Raw genomic sequence first — 21,057 nt, forward strand, 5'->3', positions numbered from 1 at the left:
CAGCTCCTTCAACGTTTTGGCCACAACATTCTTGTAGTTGGAGTAAATGATCCGTTTAAGCTTCGCCCAAAAAATTTCTATTGATCGCATTTAGGAGACGTTGGGAGAGTTGGTGCTCGGCGGTACAACGTTTATCTTCAGCAAGTTCATCTCCTCTAGTGATCTCTTGGCATGATGGGCCAAGGTCAGGTCCGGCCAACAGACCACAGCCTTTGTGCAATACTTCTTGATTAAGGCGACAACTTCTGTTAGGTACTTCGTACTATATATTCGTATCTCCTCGTTCACGCTAAAACCCCAAAAGACTAAACAGGGGCTTGAACATCCCCTTCTCGCTGATCGTCAGCCACAGAAGGATCTTCTTCGGGAGCTTGGCACGGAAGATATACTTGACGTAAAGTTCTCGATCCTCTGCCTCTGCCTCGATCCTTCACCATGTGAGGGACGTAAAGTACTCGATCCTCTGCCAGTCGTTGCCGTCCAGCCGTCAAGTGGTTTTCGCGGCCCATTATGGCCATGCCATCGTGCTTCATCGGAAAGATGTCAGCACCTGCAGCCGTTCGTTGGGCGGTCGTCTGCTATTCAGATACAGCCAGCCTCGACTGACACTTTCGCATAAAAATGTCCATTTTGGCCATTTTGGTCGCTGTTCAGCCGGTTGCTTCGACCTACCGGCCCAAGACGCGGAACACTGACTTCATCTTTAGCTGCACGTTACGGTCGCGCAGCACTTCGCATGGCCGGAACCAGGCTTCCGTTCAACGCACTCGCCTTTCTCGTGGGAGAGGATGTCGTAAACGTCAAGATTAGCTCTGTTCAGCAGATAGGAAGTGCTTCATCATGTTCAGCTTTTTCGTTATGGGATGAAGCTGGCAGTACGAACAAAGTATCAAGCGTAGTGGTTTTTTTGCCTTTCTACTATATAAATATATAGTATAAAGGTATAGAAATCACTCGGAAAACCGGAAATGGAAAGAAGGTCCTGCAGGCCGAATGTCATATACCATTCGACTCAGTTTCGAAAACTGAGCATTTTCTGTGTGTGTGTATGTATGTGTGTGTGTGTATGTGTGTGTGTGTGTGTGTGTATGTGACGCTTTTAATCTCACTCACTTTTCTCGGAGATGGCTGGACCGATTTTAATGTTCTTAGTATCAAATGAAAGGTCTAGATGTCCCATTGGTCGCTATTGAATTTCATACTGATCGGACTTTTAGTTCAAAAGTTATGTATAAAAATACGAAAAATATGGGACTTCATTATCCCATAGGTTCCTTAATCGATTTGAACAAAATTGATTGCATATGAAAGAGGAGCCTTGCAAACCCTTAACTTCCAAATTTCATGACGATTGGACTTGTAGTTTGAAAGTTACATAAAGAAATGTGAAAAAATAGTATTTAAAACATATTTTTGTAACATATAAGCATTAATTCAATGAATAACATCACACATTTTATTATTATTTGAAAATTACTGCTGAGATCTGTCAAACGAAACCGAGTTATTTAAAATCGGACTGTTCATTCAAAAGTTATTCAAACTTTAACACTTAAGCACCGTATATTAAACCGTTAAAACGTGTGAAATCAAAACATATCAATCAAATGTTGATTGTATTCAATATGTGTGATGTATGTGTGCGTGTATGTATGTATGTATGTATGTATGTATGTATGTATGTATGTATGTATGTATGTATGTATGTATGTATGTATGTATGTATGTATGTATGTATGTATGTATGTATGTATGTATGTATGTATGTATGTGTGTATGAATGTGTGTAAGTGATTACTATTTGCAATTTTTAAATATGCATTGAAATTCAAGAAAAGTGAGAATTATGTCAATTGTCTGAAGTTTTTGAAGTCTATTAGCGGAATACGAACTCTGAAATTAAAGAAAAGAAAAAACTTTTACCGACTAAATTCCACTATTTAATATTTATTTGTGACAAATACGTTTACGCTTTGAAATAAGACAGTGATGAAGCCGGCGAACTACGTATCTGTTGCAAATAAATATTAAGTAGCGGGATTCAAATGAAAAGTTTTTTCTTTTCTTTGCTTTCAGATTTCAATTGTCATTTTCTTCACTTGATGTTACTCACAATTGTACAAGAAAAGCAAAAAGCGAAGAAAAGCAGTTAATTTCAGCATGTAGGTCTAGTGGTGTATAGGATTAAAAATACTAGTGAGTTGATTTTTCCAAACAAAATTATACAAATTTCAAACAAATTTTGCGCATCAATAGAAGCTCTTTTCTATCAATAGATACTCGAGCTTAGGCATGTTATATGAAAAATAGGAAGTAAACGTTGCACGGTAATAATTTTATAAGATTTGTTTTCGTTAGTGACATTTTCAAGGATAGATGTCTTATGTCATGTATCATGTTTTAATAAATAAATAAAAAATGACAAGCACTTGAAATCATATCGATCATATTTCCTATTCTCAAGCATGTTTATGGCGCAGCTTTTACACTATTTTTTTTATCTCATCTTGTTTCCCTGTCCCTCTTATGGGATACATTGTAAAAACGATGCGACCAAGCTAATGATTATCTTTTCATACAAGTACATTCAAAAGAAGCTTAAGTTTTGATTTTCATGCAAAAATAATTATTTGAAAGAGCGCCAGCTAAGAAAAATTTCAATTTCTCTTTTCATATCTAATGCTCTATTCAGTTATTTTTTCTAATTCAGATACCTATATTGCAAAATTGAAGCCAAGCAAACTAATAGTAAAATTTTGAGATGAATCATTTTGTAGTAGATATCCTTTTTCTTCAAAAGCGAAGTATAATGATAATTTTACTGAACTTTTGTTTTTCAAAGATTCAAAGAACTTTTGAACGCATGGTATTAATATCAAAATATCAAAAAATCTGCTAACAACACATATTTCATATTGTCAATTCGAAACATGTTTCGTATCTGGCTCTGAAACCCGAAAGTTAAGGCCGTCTGTAGAGCCGTTAGAGGGTTAATTTCTAATTTTCTATATATATTCATTCAAGTCTGCAAAAATTATATTTTTTATAAATCACGTAAAAATTATAAAACTAAATAAGGTGTTCATCAAGTAACATAAATGACGCTTGCAACTCTTTACGCACCCAAGGAAAGAAAATATAATTATTCTACGTATTGGACGTTGTGAATTTTACTGGCAAATAAGGATTTTGAGGAATACAGAACGGATATTTAAAAATAGAGTCAAGTTAATTATAGATGCTCCTGAGAAACTAAATAATGATTATTGTGGCAGTAGAAAGGCTAGGTCACGCCGCTAGGTGGATTAATTCGGGTTTTTTAACTAAATTTTAGTTGTTTTCGCCATGGTTGTTGCTTGAAAATCAACTGATAACGTGGCATAAAAATCGCTAAAATGAGTCCAGTTTTTTTAATGCATATGTTATTGCTAATGCTTTACTGAAATGCCGCTCCCCAGAGCTAGTACCCTTGGCGGGGGCCTGTCTGACCAACCGCACGCTACGGCGCTGATGGCTACCGACGGAAGTTTCTTTCCTCCGAAAGGTGACCAGTTGATTCGGGGTCTTAAAACTTCATACACATTCGCCTCACACTGAGGCTCTACATTCTACGGCTCTACTTGGCACATAGGTGGCGCGGATTAAGGTCGCTACACGTGGTTCTCGAGAGCTTGCGAGTTGTCTAATTGCCGAGTGTTCGGTCAGGGAGTACCTACCAGCAAGAGTTGGAGAGTAAATAAAATTTGAGTATCGCTAATGGGTGTAGCGGCGGGGGGATTTTGGGGGTTCAAACACCCTCTCCCCAGAAATAAAAATTGCTCTAACTTCGGATTGTTCGAACTTCGGGAACGGACACTGATGAAGCCTGCAAGTCGTAGGCGAAATACGAACCTGTCGTGAATAAATATAACTACTAGAATTTAATTTGGAAAAAGTTTTCTTTTATTTAATTTCAGGTTTCGTATTCTAATAAGACGCTCCAAATTATTTCAGTCAATTTGAATCGATGTACATCCCTCAGGAACATGCACTATTCGTCTGCTCCGCCGATAATCCATCCAACGGCTTTTGTTTTTATCACGAACATAGCTGATTATGAATATAATATTGAAGTTCGAATGGTACTCGACGAAATGTTTTACAATCGTGCCCTAAAAACCATTTGCATGTTACCAGGGTCCTTTCAGTGGGTACAGTCACTGTTTTAGTTTCTCCATACTGTGCATGACCGACTGTATAACGCAACGCATCACTATTGACATAAACTGCAGTGCAATACGTATCGAGAAATAAACTAAATCTTTCAATTCAAACTTGATGAGTAATTTCCCAAGCACTATTTTATCATCGACGGGCATATTTGTCATGGCGCGTGCATTGCCTAAGCCAGCAAAGCCACAAACTGTCGGCCAAAGTCATTAGAAAACTTTGGTCGCACTATTATGGTCATCATTTAATTACTTTTCATACTCCGTAGGACCGGGAGCGGGACCGTAAGCTGGTCAGAAACCGTACATGGGCACTTCCCGGGCGTGTTATCCCCATATGAAAAGGTCATAACAAACAGAGAAAGAGACATACACAGAGAGCAACACTACACAGCTTTTCTTCTAACTTGTTCTATAAATACCGCAAATTTATGGGTTCGACATCATACGAATGCCTGCGGGCGAAGGATTGGCACGAGGACGGCTTGCGGTCGGTGCATAGGTAGTGCGGTCACCACAGGACCCTCCGCTTGCAAACAGGAGGCAGAAATTCTTCAGAGTAAAAATTTTACTGTTTCTCATGATATGAACGTGCTGCGTGCAAGGTAATAGGTTTATTGCAGCGAGGGTGCAGACGAGCGGCAAGCAAATTGTCGTAAATATTTTTGCGACCAATAAATCATATACCTATCTTTCGGATTTTAATTCAATCGAGTGTGGGTGTGAAATTATAATAACACCGTGGATGATTATTGTTTGAGTTTATGAGAATTGCACATTGAAGTTTTATTTTCCACTGTCGTTCGTCGGAGATTTGTTTACAATTATCGTAGAGTTTTTTGATCTTTACAAACATTGTCGAATGAAGTCGGATAGCATTTGAAAGGAGCTGATTTGGTTTTGGTAAAAATATCACGGTTTCAATGCCGTACTCTTTTGTAATAAGCCTACACGTTTGGTTTAAAATTGAGACAATAAACGAAACTATACCTAGCTAGTAGTGAAACAGTACGCTTGAAAAAGAATGCTTTTTAACTTAGACATAATTTAACAAAGAGGAAGTGTATTTCCAAACATTCTTCTAGCTCACTATATCTAATCTATGTACAGCTTTTTACATTCAACATCTAGGATTTTGGTCTACACTAAACTCGGATACACGTCTGTACAGCATAATGTCGTCTTTTGATTTTATCTTTGTGTTTGGTTTCGGTTTCTTCTGGAAATCAGTCAATCACGATGAATTCACCACCTTCGCTACCCAAAGGACCCTGCAGCAGGAGGCTCCCGAGGCCGCTCGGGGCAGCCCCACCGGGATTGATCCCTAGCAGAGCCGTTACTACTGGCGGCGGTTGCCGTCGCTGTTGCTGGTGGTGCTGCTGCGAACAGATGGTGAATTCCGGAAGGGCTTTGGGTTAGTTGACCATCGGCCGGAGCTCGGTGTGCTGTGTTTCCTTGTGCCGTCGGAGGTCCACCTTGCGCTGGAATGCCTTATGGCATAGCTCACACTGGAACGGTTTGTAGCCCGTGTGCTTCCGCGAATGGGTTATCAGATTGGAGCTTTGGCTGAATGCCTTACCGCATACCTGGCATTTGTGGGGCTTTTCACCTGGAAATAAACGAAAGAGATAAAAAACCGTTATGGAAAGTTTGTTTTTACAGTTTCAATTTATCTGACTGTTTGATGAAAAATTCATAAAACGGAAATAAAACAAATCAGGTTGTGCACAACTTTCTTTTACAAGGAAGCAGATTATTCACTATTATTGACCTTCCAAAAATCCAAGAAATGTCCAAAAATCCGTGTATCCGAGCATTCTAATGTTCGATTCTCGAATATTGCGAAAAGCACACGACCCGACCCATAAACGTGTGCATTTTACGAGTTTATAAAATCCAACGCCATCGTCGTCCGGCGGTCGTCGTCTGACATCGTCGTCGTTAAGTGCGAAGATATTTGGAAAATCTCTTCCATAGCAAAAGTGTGTTGCAGCTTTTCCCAACTCTCACACAGATTTCATTAATCTCAACGAAAGAGGCTCGTAAAAAAGTAATATCCGAACTGAGTGCCGTCTTGATTCGAAGCCCACTACAGCACGCAGAGATTATACTCTGGAATGTGATATTTAGATGAAAATCTAGACAAATAAGAAATCCGTACGTGTTTCGGTAGGAACACAAAAACGAACGAAATATACCAAAACATCCAAACCCATTCTAGTGGAAGAGTTGTATCCTATCGAATATAAAACGAAAAGTTCAGGTTGTGTTGATTTTGCAATAAAATTCTGACTCTTGTGTTCCACCTGCCAGCGGGCGGCAAACCAGCAGGTGAAAAAGTTTGGCAAAATCTCCCTGATTCTTTTGCATTCTTTCCATGTGGTGTACCAACCACGAATCGAAGTTGAATTTCATATTGAACTCAATACGGTGGAAGTTCAGAATATTTCACACACTTTATTACTGATATATGATTTTGAGTATTTGCATTCCCGCTGATTCGTCTGTGAATCTTTTAAATTTCCTGCGGATTTGCAAATCAAGGATTAATTTTCCATTAGTTAGAAATTCGCATCACCGAAGGATTCATCCTAAGCGCGTTCATAATTTATATCCCTTTCATATTTCATTACAAATCACATAAATTATCTTCACTTGTCCATTCCCAATCACTATAATGCTCGGAATGGCAATAACTTCCGACGTTGGTTTCCGTATTTTTCCCATGCCAAGCGATAGGCCACACGAAAATGCTTACAACGGGAGCAGTACATACACTCTACCGAAGGAAACTTTGATTCCCCTTTCGCAGCACAGTTTTCCAATATCGGCCCGAAATCGGATGGCACCAGCCATCCAGCCTGTGCAGCGCAGCAACCGAGAGAACGGAAGAGATTAGTCTAATGACAGGCCACACTCAGCACCTTTCCTTCGTTCGTTCTTCCCGTCAGTCAGCCAACAGCAGGAGTTTATTGGGAAGGTATGAATTTCAAATTCAATTTCATTAATTGTGAGAAAACAAATTTAGCCAGGAGTGAATTGATAGTAATTAATTTCTCATGTCGCCACCGTCGCCACCGTCACCAGGCCGTGCGCTCGACGTATGAACATTGATCCCCCTCGTTTGTTTGGAGCTAAGCGAGGATAAGTCCGTGTGAGCCTGGTATTAAACGGAATCGTTGTGACAGCTAGGCGCTCTGGTCAGTTCGACAAGGGTCAGATAATGACTTATTGATAGTTGGACAATAATGGAGTGGACGCTGATTGCAAGTAGGTAGTGGGAAATGAATTTAAATTGGAATAAAGTCAGCTGGAATGGTGTAGGATTGGAAAATCCATTGGCAGGCGTGTGAAATATCGTCATTCGTGAGACTTTTCATCAATGCTAAATGTAAAACATTTAATGTAGTCGAATCTATGGGGCAGTCATTGTTGTTTAGGGTTCAGTATCGAGGGATTCATATTAATGGGGGTACTGTCAAGCTTTGTAGACCAAGATAGTGATATCGAAGAGGTGATCTCCTCTCAATAATCGAATGCCAGAACCTTGGCCTTAATACCACTCATAAGGTTTTTGGAAATGCTAAGACTGACTGCTTTTGATTCTGTTACACTCTTATTTCTTTAAAGCTAGCTTGTTCTCCAACAGCTTATTAGGACTTTTACGAAGTCTAAGATTTGTCAGTTACTAAGGCTTTTCAATCCAGTGAAGTACCGGTTGGTTGACATCTCTTGTCACAAAAACAACATTGCAATCTCTGTACCAGTCTACAGTACAGGAAGAGCAGCTTCTGGAAGCATTCATCCCGCTAGATTTGCCCGTTGATGGTACTCGTCATGATGTACGGTCGGTTCACCTTGTCGCACCCATATGGTATGCCAAACCAAGAACTTTTTAGCGAATTTGTCTGCCTTCATCCTACTTAGCTCCTCACGAACTGTGATGTTGCAAAACAAAACCCCAAACATCACATTTACAGCGCATTTAATCGTTCGTTACATTGTCCGTTGATTTTGTGAACCAATCTTGGTTCAACTTCCTGGCGGAATTTTGGCCAACATATTTTGTTTGTCGTTCCGGTTCGGAGTCTTCCGGATCTTGAAGGCGTTGAGGCCGGCACGTTTCATCGTTTTCAGCTGTCTTTGGTTTTCTGACAGTATTGTACGTACATCATCTGTTTTTTTAATGATACCATATTCCGGGATGCTGTTGAACCATAGTTTTCCAAGTGTTTCCAGATTCATCCAATCCATCGCAATCAAATTTTCCGCGACGTTGTAAATGATATCTTTCTTTTCGGTAATCTCCATAAAGCATGACAAAGTTTTTTTTTGGAATCTCCGCCTTGTCAATGACCACCCTATTCCCCCTTTCAGGAATCTCTTTTTATCGTTCAGCCACTTGTTTATTTGTTAAATTGTTTATTGCACAACGGCGATCGTTCCAAATACAAGAGGAACGCAACCCCTTTTACTTATTTTATCCCCCCTCATTTTTGGAGGCAACCCCCCCCCCCCTTTTTGTCAATCCCCTACACTGATTCTTTTATGTCAAGGAACATGTATGCCTAGTTTGATGAAGAACCGTCCAAGCGTTTCGGAGTTACAGCATAACATATATTCATAATTACATTCCTCGTCACCCCCCCCCCCCTTTCTGTTGGTGCCTATCTAATCAGCCCCCCTTCAGTCGAGTAGCCAGTTATGCATCTGTTTGCTCTTTTAAAATTCCTATAACGGAAGAGAAACAACGCCTTCTTTGAAATATCTCTCTTCGGGCTTTCCTCCCTAATCGCCCCCCCCATAACCCTAGATTGCTTGTCTCCCATACACTTGTGCAACTGCTATCGGTTTAAATGCAGGCGAAACGCAACCCCTATTACTTATTTGGACCTCCCGTTCTTGACAGGGACCACCCCCCTATTATCAACTCCTCAGTGCTGATTCCCTTATGTCAAAAACATGTGCCAAGTTTGATGGAAAACAGTGAAGGCGCCCTGGAGTTATGGCGGAACATACAAACATACAAACATACTAACACCCGAACATAAATATATACAAACATACTAACACACGAACATACAAACTTACAAACTCACACTCACTTTTATACCTCCTTATGGACTCACGTCGTCTGACCGTTTTTAATCTGAACATTTTTTAATTTGAACCCCATTGGTTTGCACGACGTGCAAATTAAAAATGGTTCAAATGTCACTCTAAATATGACATCATTTGCTTATGCAAACAATGATGAATATGAATATATGGTACTAACACCGTCTTAGCAGAACATTCGTTCATAGCAATGAACCTATAATGTCAAAAAGAGTTATACATATTCAACAATTGGTTATGCTTCCCAACTCTTGTATGAAGGGCCAAAAGGGAATTGGTCGGTAACAGGGATGGTTCGATCACTTTAACTGAATTTTGATTCATTAGAGAGTACCGCCTCATCCGAGCCAAATTTGACAAAGTGATGTATGAGACATTTGTAAAACTGGTTATTATCAATAATTTTGCTGAATAAAGTTTTGCTGTATTTTTTATAGTTACAGCGCTACAATGCTAGTAACTCTTTAGTGACTAAATGAACGTTCATTTAGTTACTAAAGAGGTACTAGCATTGTAGAACCGTAACTACAAAAGATACAGCAAAACTTTGTTCAGCAAAATTGTAGATAATAACTAGTTACAAATGTCCAATACTTCATTTCAACAAATTTTGCTCGGTTGAGACGGTACTGTCAAATGAATCAAAATTGAGTCAAAGTGATCGAACCATCCTTGGTCGGTAAGCAACATCACTTTCACGTACCAGGGATATAGAGAATCTCCTTCCAAGAGCTAAGTCGTCTGAGTCAATCTCTGAATTAGCCGTCTTAATGCAGAATGACTCCAGCAGGTGGGGAGAAGAGCCCGCTCATTATCCGCTATGTATTGTAAATCGGACCAAGATTAACCCTAGAAAGTTGACTGTTTCACTCTCCCTAGCCTACCGTTTTACGTGGTTAAAAATAGCGAAACTGTGATTAACGTGTGGCAAAATTACTTGTGCTTCCAGTAGCGGAGATCTTGTTCGTCACATTGTAAGTATATTCGTTGTTTTTTCACTGAATATTTACCTCTCATTGTTTACTTTTAGCAACAAGTCGAAGTGCCATGTTCCAATGTGCCGTAGCAAAATAATTCCAAGGAATAAACGATCTGCAGAGGATTTCAGGATTTCTTTTCATCGGTTCCCGACCAAAAAATAATTGAAGATCAAATGGTTGAAGTTTTTGGGACAAAAAGTTACTATGGACACACATAACTTTTTATTTGTTTCCGACACTTTTCGTCGGATTGCTTTGTAGTTCAAGGTTCACGTTGGCGTCTTCGAGCTGAAGATATGCAAAATTATATACATATGTTAAAATCTCTTAACAAAAACATCAATATTTTAAGCTATACCGAGCATACGATATCCGGAACGTGTGAAGAAAAGGAGAGATTTGGTGACCGGCGATATCAGTTATAAGTTCGTACCAGATTTTTCTTCAGGGAATGAAGCCTTGAAGTAGCTCTGAATCCACTCGGTGTGACCGTCGAATTTCTGATTAAAGTGAGATCTTTGATTCTGCCCAGCTAGCATTTTCATATGTATATAAAAGATAAAAATCAGCATTACGTACATATATACATGCTAATAAATCGTATTTGATGCGCAAAATTGGCATATCCGTACTATTTTGGAGGCGATATACGTGATTAGGAATAATTATAAGCGGTACGACTATATATGTATTTATATACGATAATATCCGATTAAGCGCGACTCGCTTCGTAATGCTATACGATTTTCGTATGTATGTCAGTTGCGATATCGTATGTATGTCAGTTATTATCATTATATACGGTAGAAAATCAACTTAGGCCCACTTTATCAAGCTTTAATTACGATTTCGAATTTGTTAAGAGATATTTACGACAATTTTCGTACATTGATATACGAGTTGGTGCTAGTTGGATGGCATCGTTGCATCGTTGATTGAGACATGTGATGAAGCAAAAACGTTCGATACGCTTAGTTCGTTATGGCACATCAAAGTTCGAGAGATTCAGATTGAATTGGATCAATATAAAGAGAACAAAGATGAACAAAGATAGATACATTGCCAAAATCAAACGTAGACATCCTGATATCCCCGAAGATCTAATTAAATACTTCGTCAAATTGCGCACGTACATAAGGATAAGCACACTGAAGCGAAATTTGAAATGCAAGAATCTTTAGAAAGGACCCCCCCCCCCCCTTCAGCTGTCCAGCATCCGAAGGACAAAAACTTTAAAAAATATTTGTAATGGCCTAATTTACTTATCAATCCTTCAAACTTACCAACGAGCCTATCAGATATTAGCAAATATGTAATATTTCATCATGCAATCTTCCCAAATTAATAAAATATATGAATGAACAATTCGATTTTACCGTGCTATAGTTGAAATATGTCAAATCCGAAGCATATCCTTTATCTAAAACTGCAAATAATTGAAGTTTGCATGGAATCCATCATATACATCATAACTATTTTTTCGATTTCTTCTTTTCTCACCAATACATGAAAATAACCGCGAATACATTACCTTGCTTTTAACGTGCTTTGGTCGCTCGTAGCAACGTCATTATACGGTGATATTGAAAATTGTGTTCACTTTTTGTAAAGTCACCTGCTTGACGGTTCTTCTGGGAAAAGGAACAGATAGTGCGCCCTTTTATCTAATCCACTGGAATCTGTACGAATCTTATGCACAATTCCACCACACGATTCCAATGTGAGGAATCCCAGAGATTCTGTGCGAATCTTTTTGGTTCGTCCGGGGTATCATTCAAAACAGGAATATTGGTAGTAACTTGCGTTGCGTTGCGATACCACTACCGGAAGGATCCTTGATCTTCGATCACTGAGTTTGGTGATGGAATTGCTCATATCGGATAAAATCTCATTGTAATGAGTTCGTTGTGGGCTCTTTGCACGAGAAGCGCCATTTTGAAGGTTATGTTTGACTTCGAATCGGTGTTATTACATCCGTAAAGCTCGAGTGCGGTTTGATGGGCGCATTTTATTCCTCCGGGTGCCCGGGATTCTTAACACGTCTCAGGATGATGATGGCGATTTAAGGTACCGGGTATAATAAAAAAAATCGAATATTTTAGGTGCGCATAGAACGCGGTTAGCAGAATAGTGTTGCCAAACTGATATAGCTTTAATTTACTCAATGAAAATAAATTTGTCACCGTTAATAATTCTTGTCTTTTTAAAACAAAATAGCGCTACAATGATTTTCTTTGCTCAAAATCTGATTCAGTTTTTTGTATAAAGTATTATTTTCAGAAAAGTTATCGTGATCACCTAGGTGACCTTACCTAGTTAAAGGAAGAGGAGCGAACTTGAGACTTTTACAAAAGGTATAAAACATTAAAAAATGGCGCAAAATTGAACTAATTGGTTTCAGTCACAAATAACTTTTAATGAGCGATATACAAAGAAGTGTTTTCCACAGCAATTTCTTCCTTCCTTCTGCTTCTAGTATTTTTTCGGTAAGGTATGTTGCTGCTTCGTCGTAATTGCCCATTCCCGTCCTATCCAACACAAATCATTAAAAATATCACCCTTTTTATGACACACAATGCAAAACTAGTTATTCCCTAATATTTTAGTTTGTTGTCTATCATACGCGTCAATGAAACTGAGCTGAGATCTATTTAAATGCTTTTTATCATTAAAGAAGTCCTGCCAGCCAAATTTCCTACGTTTTTTCGTGGGACAAAGAAGAAAATGTCGACTAATCGTTTTAATTTTCGTCATTCATAAATGAAAATAACGCAAGGCATTGTCGTTATTCTACAGCCAGGAAAACTTGCCTGGCTTGCAGAAATTTTTGCAGAATAACAGTTTTCATGCTGTCCTACACAAATATATGCGCGTTAGCTTCGTAAACATTGTTGTGATTTTTAGTTCGGACGATGAAAAATTTTGATGAACGGATTTTAAAGCGGTACGACGAATTTAAGAAATAAAGTCAGTTGCGTAATTTCAATAATATGCTTTAATAACCACTTTTCAGTGCTTTCAAAGTTTACGGACCGGAAGGTAAGTGTGTTTTAGTCAAAACAGCACAAGAACTTTTGGAGTATTCATTAAATCCAGATTAGATTAGAATGGCTTTACTTACTACGACGGGAATTAGAAATAAACCCTACCGTTTATTTGTAGAGAGACAGATTTTATTTATATCCATCAGAAGAATTCTCAACAGAGATAGCAGTGTTGAGAAAAACGAAAAGCAAAGTGAGAAAAATAAACGTAATATGGTTAGTAACTTGCGTTTAGAGGTAAGTCTTTAATGCTCGACAACATCAGGTTTAAATGATTGAAACCTCAGACAGTTTTCGAGCTTTTGAAACAAAGATGTCATAATTGAATCACCATAAAATCTTGCAATTTATCATTGTCCCATTCTTTTAAATATGTTTAGGTCTTTGTTTTTGAGAAATCACCGGTTATATAAGCTGTCCGGCCATAGATAACTTACCGCTACGATATGCTTCCTAGGCCAAACTTGTGTGTAAGTTTTAAATTGTGTACACCAAATAGCTGAACAGCAATAATATTTTTTAGGCAAACCTATAGGCTTATAAAATCTAAATAACCTTCTAGTTTTTGTTCCTGCACGATAGCTTCCAACCCGAAACTAATCCTCGATAATCCGAACGTGAAACATGATTACCGCACGAAATATGAAACTGCCAATCGAAGGCCGACCACCCGTCGATCTCGGAAATCGACCATAAGGCACTTCCGATTTTCTATTTTCATACGATGAATGATTCAAGTTGTCCTCAAACAACTTGTCGCCACACCACCATCGGTAGGTACCGTGAACATGACCCGGTCCGTTCAAAAGAGCAAACCACAGCAAAAACACATTCCACCAAAAACCGGCACCAGTTCTTCTGCACACTCCAGGCCGGCAAGCAAGAGGTGTTGATGATAATTGAATCAGCGGTACATTTGATTTTGATTGACGTACCCCGGTGTTATTCTTAGCAACAAAAACAACATTCCCGCTCGTTCTTTACCCCAGGCTCGTGCGCTCGTTTCGGTAGAGAAAAGGACCTTTTAATATACCGCCAAACAAGTGTAATCTCATTTCGGGTTGTGTGTAAGCTAACCCCACATGGTCGGGAAAGCAAGCGAACAAAGCTTCACAGCAAAAATGAACTACAGGAACCTATAGGTTTAATGTTACAAATACGCGCGGTTTTGTTACAAATTAACCAGACGGGATTTCAACTTGATTCGCACACTATATTGTTGGGATGTATGCTTATGCTGTTTTAAGCATAGGCAAAAGCGCGCCATAATGCCGCAGGGCGCGTTCAAGTGGAAAGAAAACTCATCTGTGTATCTGCGGCTGCGGCAGCCGTGGTGTGGTCTTGCCCTTGCGTCGAACCCGTTTGCTTTCCACTTTCGCGTTCCGTGTGTCGTGTGGCTCTGGCAGGAAAACACCGTACGCGAAGTATGAATAATTATTATAGCATTTCAAAGTGTAACATGTGGTTACGGGAAGAAAATGCTGGCGCTTAGCTCAGTTCCCACTTGACGAGAGAGCCGCACCATGTCGTCGTCGTCGGCCGTATCCCATGTCTCCCCCGTTCGGGCTGAGCTGGTATTTACGGGAATCGTTAACGGTGGCGTCGACCGGCGCCGCCACTGCTAAACAAGGTGGAAATGTGGAAAGTGTACGATGTGGATGAGTATGATGCAGAGGACTGCTCCAATGGAAAAACCAAGCATTACAAATGGTTTTCATTTTGCTCAAAACTAATTTGTGGAATCAACCTGGTTGATTCATTTCTTAGACAGATTTGGCATTGGTTTCAAAATTTTGGAGGTACCTACATCTATAATTTTAATTTTTGATGTGGGCGTTCATTTTAAAATGTGTCAGATGGGTTTCACATCAGTTTAATTAGTAGTTGGCAGGATCGTCGCTCATAATACAATGTAACTTCACGAATTGAAAGATTTTTGAATTGAAATTTAAAAAATTGTTTCAAATTAAAATTTATACCTAGGTCATTGTTTTTCAGCACATCAATTTTAGAAAAGAATATCAGAAGGAGAGCTTGAGTTGTTCGTAAATAGTCCGAAAAGATCGGTGAGCTCTTTGCCAAATATTTGTAATTTAGATTACCGATATTGGATTCTTTATTTCATGTTTCTTGTTTTTAATCGTAATTTATTCATTCGACCCTGTTAGGAAACGAAGTCATCATCTGTTTGAAAAGGCATTTTATCATTCTTCTGATTCTATCTAATCACCTCTCAATCAAAGCACCACATTTTATCATTCTAACGGTGACAAAACTTTATCACCGCTCATCTCCCAACTGTGTGCCAACCGCAAGGAACCAGAACAGCTAGTGTGAGTGGGTGGAGTTCTGTTTTCCACCCCAAAATGTCGAGCTTACGTCGCGACGGATCGTAGCAGGAAAAGCAGCAGCAGAACCATCGGTTCAGCGTCGGCCCAGTTATCATTTTAGATGAATCGACGCGTCGAACAGCGCCAGCTGCCAGTCAGCCCGCGCCAGTCGTGGTGAGCAAGAGCATGAACCCGCACACGAGAGAAAAAGGAGAGCCCTTCCTAGCTCCCACCAGGAGTCCTCTTTCCACACGCACAGCAGTCCGGTTACCATGGCGATCGACGGTTGCATGTGGGCGTCGCAAAATCACAGCCAGCCAATGAAAAATTTACTGGATGTGGAAAAGGATTCGGATAATTTGATTTTTCTCCCTTCGAGCGTTTTCATTTTCATACTCATTTCGTTGGCCGACGCCGCGCCGCCGCCACCGCTGCCACTGCCGCATCAAGGTCCGATTGTTGTAGTTTTGCGCTACTTGGCACGTTTTCGGCATTCATGTTATGCAAAACGGTTTGCTTTGTTTTTAGGATCGCACAGATCGCCAGATTTGCAGCTTTCCCAGCTGCGCACCGTACACAGACACATACCCACACACGTTTGGCAATGATGCTCGCTTTGGTATGTTTTTATTTTTCTTTTTTATACTCGCGAATGCGCCATAAAAACAGAAAAGATTTTCCCATTTTCGGAACCGACGAAGAAACGAAGCCCCTTTTTTATGGGCACAAATAATACCTACCGACTATAGTGGAATGCTCGGCGAAAATCTTTTGATTTTGATTTTAGCAGCATATTGTGGGACCTGTGTTGGAGGCTGAAGTTTTTTATGACCTCATTTCGGAGCGAGGTTTAAATTCTTTACAGGTAAACCCGCGGTCGAAGTGATCAACGCGGCCAATGTGAGCATACCAGACGGACGACAAAGAATGTGTGAAAAGAAATTCTAATTAGGAAATAAATAAACCCAAATCTGTTGTAATCTGAAGTCATAGATGTCAACAGAAAACGCGTTTAATTTTATTTATCAAAAACTCTTTTAATGACGAGCAACTTAGCGATAGGACTATTTAAACGCCACCAACAGCATTCAAACAACAGCATATTTTCTATCATAGAACTATTCCTAAAAACCGATTTTAAAAATGAATGCAAAATAGGTTTATTGTTCAACTTTATTAAAATAGTCTAGAAATTTTTAATCATGTTATTTTACCCCTTAACCATATTCAGTGAAGGTGTCGATGTTAAAACGTATTTTTGCCATATCTCTAACATTTACACTCTTAAGCTAATAAAGAGAGTCGCAAATATGCAATGCAGTACTGTATTAAAACAGTTGTGAAAATCAACAGTCATTTTAGGTAAATAACCTAACACACTGCCTTGTGGAATGCATTTGTTTCACTTGCGTGAGCCTCTGTCGTGAAAACCGGCTAGATGTTTCTGGAGCAAGGTTGTTACGCCCCTAATTGGTCTAAGCGCAATCCCAGTGCGTTGCACGTTAGATTTCCTGAGACGATGAATTTCTAGCTAGTCTCTATGCTTATTATTGCTAGAGGAAGCAAAGTCGGTGACAGACAATCTTAGTAGTATGTAATCTGTTTATAGACTTCAAGATGGCGTACGATTCAGTTATACCAAATGAGATGTGGCGGATGATGGTTGAATATGGTTTTCCAACAAAATTGACTAGGCTGATTCGTGCTACCCTTGACAGTTCGAATATAAGCGTCAGAATAGCGGGCGAGACATCGGAGTCGTTTGTGACGTTAGATGGCTTGAAGCAAGATGACGGGCTATCGGATTTGCTATTCAACAAGGCGTTGGCAGGGCAGGCGTGCAGAGAAGTGGTACCATCATTACAAAATCTCACATGCTTCTAGGGTTCGCAGATGATATTGATATATATCAATGATATGATGATGATATCATCAGTGTTAACCATAGAGCCGTGGAAGAGGCTGTGGTGCTCTTCAAATCTTATTACGTCGACTATGCCCAATTGCAAGAAACTCTGTAGGTCAGTAGCAGTAGCAGTAGTAACCTTTATGGGGGCCCGTACTACTAACGGGTGACATCTAAAATTTTGGATTTTTTTCGAGGCTCCTGTACTCAACAACAAACGAGCTCAGAGAGAAATGAGAGTATGTATGTGTTAGCTCTCTCTCTTTCATCATTTTAACAATATTTTTTGTTTTGTTTGTGCTTGCCCAGTTTTGGTTAAAATGGCGTCAAAACAAGAACCGCTTCGGGAGCGCGTTGTACACTTCTACGAACTGCCACAGAAATCTCGGTAAAAAGTTTACGGTACAACATTTAAAAAGCGAATATATTGCGGTGTCTACCATATCCTAAGAAGCCTAACAACTATTCGCAAGCAAGGTAGTGTAAGACCAGTGAAAATTATGGACGCAGAAGGACATCGTTCTCTTTCTCGTACCTTCAACAATGAGCCCTCTTGTTTGGCTATCAATTAAAATGCACCAGACGGATGTTTGAAGAAAATTTTGATCCCGTTTCTACGAAGACATCATGCAGATGGACAATACGTGTTTTTGGTTTTAGTGATGGCGTTTTGGTCATCGGGTTACTAGTAAACTAGTTTATTTGCTGTCTAGGCCAGCGTTTCAAGGACTTTATTTCCTCATCATCAGGGCAAAAACATATTAAACTAATTCTTGTCAAGTTTGTTGGGGTGGGTTTTTTCTGCTATTGGTCGAACTACAACAGTCATTCCTGTACACAACACAGTACGGTTATAAACTAGTTTACTAGTAACCCGATGACCAAAACGCCATCACTAAAACCAAAATTAGTATCGTTGGTCAAACAAATCTCTCTACAAATACGTGTTTTGGCCGGATAGAGCATCATCACATTACGCCAAAAAAAGCCAATTGTTCTTGAATCCGATCCCATTTGTACCCAAAAACCACGAGTCGACAAATCTGTCTCAGTGCGCCCAATCAAAAATTCCTTCGAGATTTTAAGTTCTTTGGTGTACAAAAATCTGAATAGCCACAAATTGCAAAAAGTTGATTTGTAAAATCAAGAGATGCATTCGCAATGTTGACATTACGGCCGTACAATGCTCCTGTGCAGACATCAAACGAAAGCTTCGCCGAACAGCCGTTTGCGAACCGTTTTCAAATGTACACTACTTTTTTTCAACAATGGACAATGTATCTTTAATTTCGGTTAATCAGATCTTCTTCATGTATCGTTGTCTTTTTTTGACAGTTTGAGAAAAAAAATTCCAAAATTTTAGTTGTCACCCGTTATGTGTGGAAGATAAGAATAACATAATAAATAACGATAAGTTAACAAGTAGAACTGCATTAAAAAATAATTCTCGTTGCACATTGGTTTTTTCTGACAACACTGTCTATGCAAAATATAGTCCAGTACGGCAACTGCTCGTCAAGTGGAATTTAATATTATTCTTATCAAAAGGCTGCCGAGCGACACTATATAAACAAAAGCATCTCGTAAGAAACCTCATTCTTGTGACGAACTACAGAGTGGCAACAGTTGGACTGAACCAGAAGGCAGCGAAGGCAGTAGCTTCTTCGGGCAGAAAGACACTGTCATGCTACAGTAGAAAGATGTGGAACCTCCCTCGCGGCGCAGTACTCTATTCTCCACCTCCGAACAGCAGCAGCAGCAGCAGCAGCAGCAGCAGCAGCAGTAAAAACGATGAACGACACTATGAATCGAATTTTCACACTCAAACAAATTCTCCAGAAAAGTCAGGAGTAAAACGTGCCCATGCATAATATTTCCGTGGATTTCAGCGCAGCATACGATACAGTCGAGCACGAATAGCTATGGCAGAATACACGAGAACAGTTTTCCAGATAAACTGATACGGCTGTTCCAGGAGCTCTTTCCAGTCCATTTAAATCGCACCGAGGGTTACTGCAAGGGAGTAATTCTCGTTGAAATGGGGTCGCTTCTGACATGAGGTCTTCAAGTATTGGAACTTTTGCACTTAATTGGTTGAAAAGGGTTAAAAAATAAGAATTACATTTTTAATACCTCGGAATAGTGGGCCCCACGTTAGCCAAGGGGCTTAACAGTTTCAAAACAAGTTGAATTTTCAGCAAAACTTGAGATCTATATTAAGAGTTATTTTATAAATTTACTATGAAACAACTAACAAACTGCCCGGGTCTGTAAAGAAGAAGAACAGGGCTTTCAAATGGAGTAAAAAAAGATTTGGCGGCCATCTTGGATTTGCTTGCCATATTGGATGTTATCAATAAATCACCGTTTTCGCCATGAGACCCCCTCTCGATTTTCCTCTTAAGACCACCACGCTACAAGAAATATTTATAAAATTAGATGTGCAATAGCATTATCTGAATAAAGCAACCAGTTTTCTGTAGCAAGGTTCACAATTTTCATATAATTATAGCGATATTTCTAAAATTTTGTTATGAAACAAACTACAAACGACACAATTTTGTAATGAGGAGAGATAGGGCTTATGAATGAAGTAATAAAAATTAGCGGCCATCTTGGATTTGACCGCCCTGTTGGCTTTTACCAATAAATCGCCGTTTTCGCCATGATTTCTCCAACCGATTTCAATTTTCACACCACCGGAAAGCTGAGAAAAAATGATACAAGAAACGTGCATTAAGGGGGCATAGTACTTTTTACACCATATTTTTTGCCTAATTTCAAATATTTTATTCTCGATAACGCGAAAAGCGAATCGATTCGGGTTTTTTGCATTCCAAACATTGCACTTTATACTAATATTTACAATTTTGTTTGCATGTGTGAACCCCTTCCCCTCTCCCCTACGGCTCCTTGAATATGATCGTTCGAAAAAAACATGATTTGCGGTACCATGGATTGGCGCTGGGGGTCTTATCCGAATTGCAAAATTCCAAAACGACATGAAAGTATATTAAATTATCTCGTGTTTGACCCATCCTTTTCTTAAAATTTGAACGCATAACAAAATGGCGGATATTCAAACATAAAAGTAAGGTTTTTAGTCGAAAAAATTGACTTTAAACATTTCTAAAAAATACAAAAATAGTAATATCAAAAAAAGGATGGGTCAAACACTAGATAATTTTGTTGGCTTTAAAACAAAAAAAAAAATCATGAGAATTGCTTGAGCCGTTCTTGAGATATCTATGGTACCGACTTTCAAAACCTGGTTTCGAGAAAAACGACGTTGAACTTTTTATTCGCCGTGTAATCGCTCCAGACATGCGCGGTACAAATAGCTGTAACTTTGTCAATTTTTGGATTTCATTGAAATGACTTGAAACACATATGGTCAAAATGTTAATCTTTCGAAATAATCATTAAAAAAAATTTCGATTTTTTTAAGTTGAAAAAGTACTATGCCCCCTT

At 39.2% G+C, this 21,057-nt stretch overlaps 1 protein-coding gene across 1 annotated transcript in view; it reads right to left on the bottom strand.

Annotated features, from left to right (window-relative positions):
• Positions 1-5,623: 5,623 nt before the first annotated feature.
• The window catches only part of LOC128742895 (fez family zinc finger protein 1), a 143,204-nt gene continuing 127,770 nt past the window's right edge, over positions 5,624-21,057 (bottom strand). The window contains 1 exon segment of the mRNA XM_053839388.1: positions 5,624-5,817. Within this exon segment, the coding sequence (XP_053695363.1) occupies positions 5,624-5,817 (194 nt within the window).

This window comes from Sabethes cyaneus, chromosome 3, assembly GCF_943734655.1.
Source record: "Sabethes cyaneus chromosome 3, idSabCyanKW18_F2, whole genome shotgun sequence".
Taxonomy (NCBI): Eukaryota; Metazoa; Arthropoda; class Insecta; order Diptera; family Culicidae; genus Sabethes; species Sabethes cyaneus.